This window comes from Nycticebus coucang, chromosome 8 (genome assembly GCF_027406575.1).
Source record: "Nycticebus coucang isolate mNycCou1 chromosome 8, mNycCou1.pri, whole genome shotgun sequence".
NCBI classification, from domain to species: domain Eukaryota; kingdom Metazoa; phylum Chordata; class Mammalia; order Primates; family Lorisidae; genus Nycticebus; species Nycticebus coucang.
This window is the reverse complement of record NC_069787.1, coordinates 75,923,265-75,936,341: the sequence shown is the minus strand read 5'-3', so window position 1 is coordinate 75,936,341 and position 13,077 is coordinate 75,923,265. Positions and strand designations below refer to the sequence as shown.

Here is a 13,077-nt window from a genome sequence, read left to right as displayed (position 1 = left end):
CTACAAGCGCCCACCACAACGCCTGGCTATTTTTTGTTGCAGTTTGGCAGAGGCCGGGTTTGAACCTGCCACCCTCAGTATATGGGGCTGGTGCCCTACCCACTGAGCCACAGGCGCCACTCAGTTCCTGAAATTCTTAAGCAAGCACACAATTAGTCATTATAAAAGAAAGAGTGATTATTTGTTTCAAGATGAGGTGATCACTGGTGTTAAAGAGCTGCTGTGTAGAAACCTGGGTAGGGCCTGATGTGGTGCCCTGAGCCTGGAGGCCCAGCACTTTCAGAGGAAGAGTTGAGTGGATTGCCTAAGGCCAATTGTTCAAGACCAGCCAGGGCAAGGTAGCATTCCATTTCTAAAAATGAAATAAAACAAAATTAGCCGAGCATGGTAAAAGGAGTTATGATTGTGCCACTGCACTCCAGCCTCTGTCTCTAAAAATATATACATAAATGAAAAATAAGTTTAAAGATAGAAGAAAAGAAGCCCTAGTTTCAGAAGTTGTGCAAGGAAGGCTACGCCTTGCGTCCAGAAAGCATTAGCACCTCATGATCCACATTCAGGATCTGTGTCTGTGTGTGTGTGGGCAGAAGGGAGGGCTAAATTGGTGGTGAAGAAGGTGCTTGTTTACTGACCCCTTCCCTTATACTCAGAATCCTGCAACCACCCTTTTATCCTGCCCCTCTTTCATCTTAGATGATAAAGATAAGGTCAAGCATCAGAATGTTGAACTTCAAAATTCCATTATTCTGTCCTGCCTCCCACAGACGGAGGTGGACAGAGAAATTTGGGGTAATGGCTTAAGTCATTTAGTAATGGCCAACCTTGGTAAGGACACCATGAAGTCCAATGCAAAGTGGGTGTGGATCCAGAAAGCAGACAAGTATCTAAAAATGATGAATGCTTCTCTCCTGTTCATTTTCTGAAAGGGAGAATAGATTCTGTTGCCAGACAGAACAATGCAGCCTTCCAGCTGGCCAGTTAGATCTGTTTGTGAAGTGATCTTTGACTTGGAAGAGGAATCAGATGTTTGCACTCATACACCTTTGAAAGGAATGCAGGCTTTTATGCTCACAGGGGTCCTCAAACTACAGCCCGCGGGCCACATGTGGCAGTGTGATTGCATTTGTTCCTGTTTTGTTTTTTTTTACTTCAAAATAAGATATGTGCAGTGTGCATAGGAATTTATTCATAGTTTTGTTTTTTTTTGTAAAGTATAGTCTGGCCCTCTAACAGTCTGCGGGACAGTGAATTGGCCCCTGTTTAAAAAGTTTCAGGATGCCAGCTCTAAAGCATAACAAATGACTTCAGGCTGGAGACTCCTCCCCAAGCCAGAGCTGGGGGCATCACACGGGGGCTCCGGCCAAAATAAGCACCTGTGCTGGCAGGCTGGCGACTCCATCCCCTCACTGAGAGGCCCCGGTAAGAGGTGTGGGGAAGCTCCTTCTGTTCCAGCTGAGACCAGTAGAAGCCCCAGATGCAGTAGATAAATGAAGCAGATCAAAGTATTACCTCAATGGCTCTGATATTAGATTGTCAATAGAACCACAGTTCATAAAAGCAGGCTAGGACCTGTGTTCTGATCTGAAAATGTTGAGTGTCAGCCTACAAAAAAGAAATCAGATGAAATCCGCTAACACATGAATAGCCAAAATGTCCAGGATGCAATCAAAAATCAAGAACTAGGGCAATCACAGTTGAATGAGAAAAGACAATTATCTGACACCAGAACCGAGACGATTCAAATGTTAGTTTTATTGGAACACAGCCATGCCATTATTTTCGGGCTGTGTCTGGCTGCTTTCAAGCTACAGTGGCAGAGTTGAGTGGTTGCCACAGAAACCATATGGTCACAAAACCTCACATGTTTACTATCTGGCGTTTTACAGAAGTTTGCTGACTCTTGTAGTAAGCTCATTCAAGACCTACCAGCCAGTTTGGGGGATATCTTTTCCTTTTTACCTTTATTGTTTCCCTGGGTTTATAGTAGAGACTATTGCCGCTGCTTTGTCCATTTTCTTTCTGTGTCTTTTTACTTTATTCTTCTTTGTTTGTAATCACATCTGTTTAGCCAGGAGCCTTTTGCCATTGGAGATGGACCCCATGTCCTTCTGCTCATTTTGTCCCTCATTGCCACTGTCACTTTCTTAACCCCACTAAGAAATGTGGATTTGGAAGATCTATATACCAGATGGGGGTTTTCTCTCTCTACTCACCTCGTCAGATGTTTAGGACTGAACTGACCTAGACAGGATTGTGTGTGGGAGTGTGGGAGGTGATGTCCCAAGGGGGCTTGGGACCCTGGCTCAGGGGGACTTTGGGTAGATTATCATCCCAGATATATGGTGTGCCAGGAGGTGGAAAGGAGACATAGCTTGGAAAGTATTTGGAGAAGGTAGGAATGTCGGGTAGGAAAGGTCAACAGCTTATTGGGGGGAAGAGAAAATTACTCAGCTGTGAAGCTAGAACTTAACTGTTTCCAACACTCAGAAGTTTGGGGAAAGGCATTGCAGATTGGAGTGCCAGTTCTTCAAGTATGTTTCAACAATACAATCTATTAATAAGACAGAGCTGACTGTATTGTTTGCCAAGGTGAAGAAGAATACTACCTCCATAGGGTGCTGACTGTCTCTGAATGGGGACGACAAGGTCAGAATGGGAGAATTGGAAGTTTCCTTTACAGTGTGGGAATTTGATTATGATTAGGTAGAACCAAGATATATAACAGTTCAGGATTGGTGGAAACAACAGGGCAAAGATTTTAAGGCAAGGCATTTAAAGAATTTTAGCAAGCACACAGTCTTTATTTTTATTGAAGCGTTGATGGATATTTCAGGAAATTCCTGCAATGAGCCATCAAACTATTCTGGGGCAGGGTCTCCTAGAATATTAAAGTGATGCTCATGAAGGTAGTGGAATAGGAAAGTCACATTAATGGAGACAGTAGGCTCTATGTTTGTGTGTGTTTATGTGGTTTTGACCTAAAGCAGTCTTTGAAACCTAGGTAAGGACATTGACCAAATGGAAAAGTGCCTAAGTTAACCAATAGCCAACCTCTGGACCCATGAGCCATAGGAGAGACTTAGCAAGGAATTCCACCAACTGAGAAGAAATGCCAGACCAAAGCCATCTTGTATTTGGCATCAAATTGTTTGGTGTGTTTGTAAGCAAGATGGATTGAGTTCCTGAAAGGCATCAGGGAACCTGTGAAGAGGTTCCACCAACCTCTCCAGGATTAGGACTCTGTATTGAAGAGGAGAAGTGACTGAACTCGTATTTGTTGATACTTGGGCTGTCAAGACTGGACTTTTCAGGTGCTTCTGAAAACTGCACAAATTTTTTGCACCAGTGTTACAACATGGTGATGTCCAATTGCAGGAAGTAAATGCCAGAAAAGCCCATGCGGTCAAGGGAAACGGGGCCCATGTCCTCTGTCTGCCCCCACACTCCTCCCTCTGGACACATCTAAACTTGTTGAATTGGATGTCATTGGGTTTTGATCTTTGTATCTTGGTTTCAGTGTCTTGGAGTTCTTTCTCTTTCTGCAGCCACCGATCCTATTAACATTAACTTCTACGCTTGGATTTTTTTTTCAATTTCAGATGACTAGGAAGATACGAATGATTAGTCTATGCTTGGATTTTGTAATGCTTATGCCGTTGTTTGTGCTGTGGGAAACAGGCATAGAATTTTTTCCCACTCTGAAAGTTTCCTTATCTATGAAGTTTAACTTGACCTACATTTTGTAACCTCAGAGTTGACATTTTCTGGAGGTGTACCTCTAAAATTTAATTTGGGAACCCATTTTTGCACCAGTGTCACAACATGGTGATGCCCAGTTGCAGAAAGTAAATGCCAGGAAGAAATGAGATTTGTGCTTTCTGGGGCTTTATTTTTAAATAGCATGGATGATTAGTGTGGATGTGCCTTGGACAAAATGTTTAGGCTCTGATTTGAAACTTACATAATTAAAGCAAGTGGCTCAACTATTTTTTTAAAGGCTGGTCGTTGTAGGTGAGTCTGCTTGTTGACGGCTGTACTTTGCTCTTTTGTTGATATGTCTATAGGCACCTTGAAAGGGAAGAAGCCTCTTTAAGAATTTGTTATTGTTATTTTTTGGTACATACAGCTGTTCAGTATTCACCTTCCAATATAGGTCCTTAGTTAAAATTAAAGAGATATAGAAATAGCTAAAACTTGTTCTTAAGGCTGGTGAAGTCTTCAGCCGTGCCTCCTAGTCTTAGCAAATGTTAGAGCAGTAATAACTCTGATACACAGCTCTGGGGCTAGGAATCCTACATTTCTTTCAGGGTTCACACAATTTCTTTTGGAATCTGTTGAAGCTAATACATCAATTGTGTCATGAAAGACCAGAGTTCTATTTCCATGTCATAGAAAAAGGGGAGAAAATGAATCTTTAGGAGGCGTCTACTGTGTGCCAATCTCTGTTCTAGGCTTATTTTATTTTTAGTGTTCATTTTACCAAGAAAGATGTTGAAAACCAAGCGGTGCCTGGTTATTGATCTGTCTCTAATAAAGGGTGACTCAAGGCGGGTACTGTTAGCATTTTAAACAGTGAATTTCTTTGTTGTGCAGAAGGTTCCTCCAAACTCAGATACTTAGTGGCCTGGCCCCCAAGCATTTAGTGCCATAGCTTTCTCTCAGTCATTAGGACCACAAAACCCACCACACTGCCATTTCCAAATACCCCCTCTCATTGCCCTTGGCACTAGCATCTAGTTCTCAATAAATATTGTTGAATACTTTTAAGAGGCTAACGTGTGGACTCCGCCTCTGAGCATGTGCCTCTGCTTGATAGAGTAGAATATCCTCTGAGCAAGTTTTGTGTTTTTATTACCTAAGATTTACATAATACCTGATGCTTGTAATTTAACAGTATTTGCCCTATGTTATATAATTGGAATATAATTAGTATATTCCATATAGTTAGTGGCCTAATTTTACTCACCTTTTCTGTTAAGTGTTGTGGCATCGTTCAAAGTCAAAAACATATGTGTTATATGTTTCATCATTATATTTCCTCCTTTCTTTTCAACACATTTTTCTAAGATAAAGTTTTATGGTAGGAATTTACAGAAATGCTGACTACTACAAATAGGTCAAAAATTGCTTTTCCCTGTTAGCTGTTATACCTATAGTGACTGTCAGTGAACACATAGACACTTCATCTTGTTTGGAGTTAAATTTAACCGGTTGGCAGTATTTCTCGGCAAACCTAAACTGGTAACAGACGTATTATCCTTCAGCCACGTTTGCTTGTCAAGTGTATGATTTTGTAGACTTTGTGTCATAAGTGGATTCTTGACACTTGAGTGGGAAGAGTGAGACTTGAATTCATTCACTCAAGAGGAACTTACCGTACTTGGGATATGTCAGTGCATACACTGATGTATCAGTGGATAATGATCCTTGCTTACACACCAGCATAAGTGAATGTAACAATAAGTAAATTACAAGTTAGCTTGGAAAGTGGTGAGTGCTATGGAGGAAAAAAAAGGTTAAAAGAAAGGAAAAAAGGATAGGAGTGCCAGGGGTTGGGCTGGGGATGCGATTTTAAGTTGGGTGGTTTGGGAAGTTTCTTGAAAAGGTGACTTTTAAGCAAAAACCTAAAGGAGAAATGAATACTTACTGAGTTCATGTTATGTTCCAGGTGCTGTTTTAGGAGCCAGATGGCTAAGTATAACCCCTGTAATCTGCAAAATACAATTTGCATGTCCAAATTATGGGTGTACACATTAAGGTGAGATCAGTCCAAATCTTGTCTGTGCAACATGTTTATTAATGAGGTTTTTTACAACTTCATTTTGAAGTAGTGGTACCTGTTTTGTTAAGTAGGATTGTAAGGGATAAATTTTTTTTTTTTTTTTAAAAGCAGACGACTATACTGAATGATAGGAAATTGCAGGTATTTGATTTTAAAAGGAATTTTTTCTTTTCAAAGGCTGAGCATAGAATGAGTTTTGTGTCCAAGTCCAGCAGTCGTTACAGAATAATTGTTTCTTCCCAGCTAGTGAAGTCATGATGGTAACAAGGATCCTCCAGGGATGACAGTGATGAAGTAGGAGATGTTGCTTCAAATTAAGGACGGCTTCCACGGAAAAGCTTAAGAAAACAGTGGAGCAACGTCTAGAGAACAGGGGCTTGTTCCTGCCTCTGATGCCAACTAGCACTGTGACCCTGGGCAGTTGCTGAGCTCCTCCACTTCTCAGAACAACTGTTTGCTAGAAGTGGTACTGAGCGCTCATCTTTAATGAGATAAGTTATAGCTCCTGCAGGGGAAGAAGTTCATAAGATAAACCATTAAAGTCCTTTCCTAGCTCTTGAGTTCCTTTCTCTTTGATTTGTAGACTCCTGTTTGTCCTGCAATAAGCTTAAAAATTAAAGCCAGGCCACAAAATATGGTTATTCACCATAACTTGAGCCCTGGAGTAGGGCTGAGCCTAGAATTCCTGTTTTTTTCTTCTTCCTGACTTGTGACGTGGGGTAATGAAGGTCAAGTCCTGTTTAGTGGTTTTTTTGCAGGCGGTGGAGCGGGGTGGGTGCTCAATATTGGTTTCACTGTCATCTCACTAGTCCAAACACCAGCCCAGATTCTGCTTCTATTTCTTGATCTTCGAATAGGATTGCCAAAGAGGTAAGGATTAGAGCTGGAGGAAAAGCTAGACCTTGCTCTGAGGGAAAACCATGGTATATTTCCCATCTTAGATAACTTTCCATATAAAAAGAACTTTACAGGGGTTGTAAGGACTGCCTTTAATGTGTTTGTTATTGATTTACTTTGAGAAGATCTGTAGATACATCCAGGTGGTCTCTGAAGTTCCAAAATTCTCTTTTGATCAGAGTGCCTTTGGACAGATTTGCTAGGTAGAGCTACCCAGGACTGGATATCCTATCAAGGGACTGGTGTGCACTGAGCATTCTCTGAGCTGACCTCCACCTTGCTATACAGGGGTGTCCAACCTTTTTTCTTCTCTGCCACACTTTGGAAGAATTAAAAGTTGTCTCGGGCCACACATTAAATACACAAACACTAAAGAAACCTGATTAGCAAGAAAAAGGTCTGTGCATATTTTTCATCATGTCTGACACCACAGATAAGCACAAATAGTCCTCACAAAATCAGCATGCAGCCTACGGGCCACAGGTTGGACACCCGTGCACCTAGATTGTGGTTTAGGTGCTGACTCCCCAGCCTGGTGAGAGGAGGACTCCCGACCCTCACCTCCTTGCTGTCTTCTCTGTGTTGTAGATGATGAACCAGGTGGAAGGGCAGCAGAAGAACCTCGTACACGCCATTGAGTCCCTGCCAGGGTCTGGCCCCCTCACTGCCTTGGACCAGGATCTGCTGCTCCTGAAAGCGACCTCTGCTGCTACCCTCAGCTGCCTTGGGGAGTGCCTCAGCTTATTACAGCAGAGCGTGCACCAGGCTGGCCAGCCCAGCCACAAGCCAGGGGCCTCTGGTAAGACCTCAGTGGGCGTGTCAGTGTTTAGACTGAATCCTGCCCTGTGTGTGTGTGTGTGTGTGTGTGTGTCCCATTGTTTCTCTCCTTTAAATCCATCTGTTTCTCTATCATCCATCCATCTATCCTTTGATCCAAGTGTTTCTCTATTCATCTCTTCCAGAGTATGCATATACAGTAGACCCTCTGTAACTCAAGAGACTGTAACAAACTGGTCAACATATGTAGCTGATCAGCATAAGGAACTAGGTCTCCTGTACTGATACATACATGTGGTGCATGTCTGGTCTATGAAAACTAGGTCGGCTTAAGGGCATGGTCAATGTAGGGAGGTGGTTAGTTACGGAGAGGCTGTTGTTTTAGTTTTGCAAGTTAGAAATGTAATAGCCTATGAACAACTTAATAACATGTTTGCGTAAGTAGTATGGGACTCCTTTCAGATTTACTGGGACCATGCTATATTTCTCATTCCATTCGTGACTTTTGCACTCAGTGTTCTGTTTTTAAGATCCACTGCTGTGCAGGATCTAGTCCATTATTTCTGTGGTGTTCACCTGCATTTTTGCCCAGCTGCTCTCTGATGACATGAACATCCCCTCCCACTTTCTGCCTCACCCACTTTGCTGCAGTGCACAACCTGATGCCTGTCCCATCATGGACTTATGTGAGAATTTCTCTGAAATACATACTTGGAGCATTCTTTATCAAGAAGCCAGAGGTAACACTACACTCTCTTGAGCATATTACTACCTGGATCCTTTTGGAGGATTTAATCAATTAGTAGATATAAAGATACTAGTGAAAATGATATTCGGTGATAAAGGTGAAAACGGCCTGAGGTTGGTCATATATAATTATAAGCATTATAATTAAAAAACAAAACAAAAGAAGACTGGTTATGCTTTGTAGCCCAGGGATCACTTAATTAAGGAGGAAATGAGGCAACCTAGGTGATGGAAAGTAAGGGGACGCTATGAGTGACAATATTTATATTTCCTCTGATGCTCTTTGCCCTCCATTCTACTGAAGATAAAGGGACCTCTGGCTTTTGGAAGCAAACTGTGTGTGGGTAAATTGCTTTTCTTTCTGTAATACCCACCTTCATTTACTGAGCTCAGCCTTTGCTATGTGTTTTCTGGAGTTTTTATGGAGTAGGTGTTATTACACCCATCCTTCTGACAACATGCTGAGTTTCAGAGCTTCTGGGTGACTTGCCCAAGGCCACCCAGCTAAGAGCAGAGTGGAGGGGAGAGAATGGCTCTTCTCCTGGTGGCCAGCGCCTTCCCCTGCTTGGGGTTCCTTGTTCGATTCACAGTAGACCATCCAGTGAGCTCTGGATCCCCACAATTGGAGCTGGAGACAGTGTCTTTCATCAAGAAACTAAGCTGAAAGTTGGAGGGCAGAAGGAGCCTGAGACATCACAATGACTAATTGGTTTTCTTCATCTTCTTAACCCTTCTAAAAGTTATAGTTGATGTTATGTTGCCCCTTAAGTTTCAAAACAATCTACATGTGTCATAAATCTGTGCCACACACTGGAGGAAAAATTGAATTACTTCCTGCATGCAAACCATCATAGTTGCCTGCAGTTAAAATAGAATTCCAGACTCTCAAGCTAGTGGGATAAGGGAATACATTGGCTCTGGGAGTGTTGCCACAAAATCTGCTTGTTTAGACTCTCAGGGCTCTCGAGGTTGATAGCAGCTATAGCAGCTGCCTGGCACTTGCTGATACAAATATAATGGGTATGTCTAAGAAGTGCCAGGCTGGGTTGATGGAAATCAAAATCTCATTAAAGTGAAACTCTGTCAGGGTTTTATTTAAATGTTCAGTGGGCAGGAAGGCCCGTATCACCTGCAGCATACCAAACAGATTGTTCTCGCTTACCCTCTACTTGTCTTCTTACCCTCGCCCGGTTGTCTCTTCTGTCCCTTTTCTGAAATAAAAATAATTTGTGGACTTGTAGCCTTTCCTCTACTGTAGCATGTCTTGGGTCTTCCGGCAAGTATGTTGGCTTCAGAGGCTTTGTCTACTATAATGCACCCTTCCCTTCAAACACGCTGGGCAGTTGGACTGAAATCTGAAGATTCTTGAGCACTCACCTATCTGCTTCTCATCTATGCATTTTGGCTCCCAGACCTGTCTCTGGTGTTCTTACTAAGATCGAACTGGATCTGAAATGCTTCACTTAACTTTTGTTAATGGAGAGGTTTATAATTTAAAATCTGGCATTTTGGTCAAGGCTCAAATATGCAGCTCTCTTACGATTTATTCCCGGGGACCACCAGATCTTCAACAGCTTGCTGGAAGCAGGTGACTGACTCACAGGGCTTGGGCGTCTTTCTTCTGCAGCCTACACGCTGCCTCCCGTGCTGTGAGGAAAGACAGGCAGGACCATGTTCACAGCTGGAAGATGTTGTGCTTCTTGGGAGCCTGGCATTTAGGCAGGATACCAGTAGAGGAGAGAAACTGGACCTTTAAAGTGATTTAGGGGTGCGGAGTATTCCGTATGTGTGCTTCTAACTGGCAGCATTTGCTTGTACATCTTAATCCCGGGAACATGGTTTGAATTCTGAGCAGACACTTGTGGTCAGACAAAGCCCCTTCTAGTGCCAGGTTAAGAGCCAGGTGTTCACAGCATGATCAGTGCAAGACATGCTTGGGAAAGGACCCTGGAGTCAGAGCTGCTGGAGCAAGCAGTGGTGGAGCCTGGACAGAACCTAAAAGGTGACACGTGTGCTTGGATGTAAATGAGGGCAAAGGATCCAGAGACATGTAATTGAAAGGGAGAGACCAGAGCAGGATCCAGTGTGCTTTCCTTAACTCATCTTGCTAATAACCTTTCATTCCTTGCAAGATGTGGGGAAGATGTCAGTTAATAAGCCACTTGCTTTGGCCTTCCCTTATTGGGGTTTGGCAGACAGGGCCCCATAAATGAAAACACTGTGTAGAAGGACTCTTCTGGCTGTTCACTTTCCTCTTCCTACTGTGCTTTTGTTTTCTCCAAAGACCTCTTCAGATTCCCATTTTTAATCTTTTTTTCCCTAACCATTCAGAGGCTTCCTTTGCTTTCCCTGTTATATCTTTTATGATACCTACTGCTTTGGGTGAAAATTTGCCCTACTTATAGTCACCTTCCTTTATGATTAAAAGCCAAGATAGAAACCTGATAATTCTTTCAGTAAATCGGAAGTCAGAAGAAGAGAAAAACTAGCATTGTAAAATATTTTGGATGAACGGATTTTTTTTTTCCACAGCTGTCTAAACAAAGCTTTTGAGTACCAACTTCTCCCTAAAGAAATCAGTTAGATGCTAATGCCCCAGCTTTCCCCTGGAAATATGCCCTATATTTTCCTCAAGTTTGTGGATTTCAATCTTATTTCACTTGGGAAACCGGTTTAGGTTTACTGCACTTGGAATGCATGAATTCACTGTTACAGGAAGAGGAAGGGGGAGGCTTCCAGGGGCAGCACCTGTCACTGGCCTCTGGACAGAAGCCTAGTAGTTCTCAACATCCCAAGCAAGGCTTCAACTAAGGCAAAGGACAGATTAAGATAGCTCCACAGTCAGACCTTTGCCTTCAAAACTGGTGTTTTCCGGTATGTGTAAGTCTCTTTAAGTTTTCTGTATGGTTTCTTTATGCTTTTTGTTTTTATGTTTCTATACTGTTTTTCATGTTTTCTCTATTTTGCTACACAGGTTGTATTTCCTTTACTCTTCTTTAATGTTCAAGGGGGAAATATGGTTTGAATATAAATTCTAGTAGTAGTATAGGAAGTTTTTCATTATCATTCCCATTTATTTATCTATTTATTTATTTATTTATTTATTTACTTAGAGACAGAGTCTCACTGTGTCACCCTCAGTAGAGTGCTATGGCGTCACAGCTCACAGCAACCTCAAGCTCTTGAGCTTAAGTGATTTTCTTACCTCAGCCTCCCTGGTAGCTGGTACTACAGGCACCTGCCACAAGGCCCGGCTATTTTTGTATTGCAGTTGTCATTGTTGTTTAGCTGGTCTGGGCCAGGTTCAAACCTGCCAGCCTCAGTGTATGTGACTGGTGTCGTAACCACGGTGCTATGGGCACCAGGCCTTCTTTATTTTTATTTTAAGATACGAGGGCTTAATCTTGCTGTGTTGCCCAGGCTGGAGTGCAGTGGCTGCTCACAGATGCCATCATAGTGCTCTGCTGCCTTGAACTTTTGGGCTTGGGACTCTCCAGTCTCATCCTCCCAAGTAGCTGGTACTGCAGATGCATGCCATTGCGCCCAAATTCATAAGCATTTTTTGACCTTAATTTTAGTTAATCCTTAAATTGAAGGAGGACACACTACTTGTTGACTCATTCCTTTAACCATGAAGCCTGGACATACCTTAACTTCCTCTGCTTCTCCAATGTGCTTTCTAATTTTTGTATTATAATCTGTGGGCTACTGTTATTAATAGTTTAATATTAATATAATGCTTATATAATGTGTAATAATGACGAATTCTCTTTAAAATCATTATGACTAATTCTCTTTAAAATCATTATGACTTTGATATTCTGTTATGTAACTATGGTTAGAAAATTTATTCATAGCTGGTTCCAGGGCAAGAACCAGAGAGAGATAAGAGAGGCCCTAGACTTAAGGGCAAACGGTAGGGGGAGCCAAAAACCTCGAGAATTAAGATAAATGATGCTTTAAGGCAACATTTTTAAACTGAAATGAATGTGAAAACAATCTGCAATAAACAAAATGTCAAAATTTTACATGAAAAGAGTGTCTTAGCTTGGGTTGCTATAACAAAACCCTGCAGACTGGGTAACGTAAACAGTAGAAATTTATTTCTCATGGTTCTGGAGGATGGAAGTCTAAGGTCAAGGTTCCAGTCAATTTTAACCACAGGTTTCTGGTGCACGCTCTTCCTGGCTTGCTGATGGCTACCTTTTCACTGTATCCACACGTGGCCTTTCCTTGTGTGTATGCGTGTGCAGAGTGACCAGGCTCTGCTCTTTCCTCCTCTTGTTTTAAGGACATTAATCCAGTTGGGTCAGGAACCTGCCCTTTTGCCTCAGTTAGCTTTAATTACTTCTGTAAAAGACCTGTCTCCAAATACAGTCTCATCTGTAGTTAGGACTTCAACATATAAATTTGGAGGGGACACACACACTCAGTCCACAACTGTTACAATCCAATAGGATGGAGGTGAGGGTGAAGCAAGTGAGACTGAGTCCTGCAAGACTTAATTTTTTTTGGTATTAATTTTCGTTTTAAAATATGTGTTAAAATAACATTTATCTCAGCTGGGTGTGGTGGTCCATGCCTGTAGTCCCAGTTATTCAGGAAGCTGGAGGATCTCTTGAGTATGGGAGTTCAAGTCTATAGTGAGTCAAGGTCATGCCTGTGCATAGCCACTGCACACCAGCCTGGCGACATCATGAAATTCCTGTCTCTTAAAATGAAAATACCACTAATCTTGCTTATTGAGTTTTTTGGCACTTATATTTTGTGCCTAAGACAAGTGTCTTAATTTGCTGACCCGAGACTGGCCCTGCTCAGCTCTGTGTTTAACTAGATTCATGGCTCACCACCAATCTTTTTGTACTTGTCTTACC

The 13,077-nt window shown here is 42.2% G+C and overlaps 1 protein-coding gene across 3 annotated transcripts in view; it reads left to right on the top strand.

Moving 5' to 3' along the window:
• The window catches only part of OSBPL10 (oxysterol binding protein like 10), a 351,945-nt gene that overhangs the window by 262,557 nt on the left and 76,311 nt on the right, over positions 1 to 13,077 (top strand). For all 3 annotated transcript variants that reach the window (XM_053600064.1, XM_053600063.1, XM_053600065.1), the window contains one exon: positions 7,268 to 7,478. In XM_053600064.1, the coding sequence (XP_053456039.1) occupies positions 7,268 to 7,478 (211 nt within the window). The remainder of the gene's footprint in view (positions 1 to 7,267; positions 7,479 to 13,077) is intronic.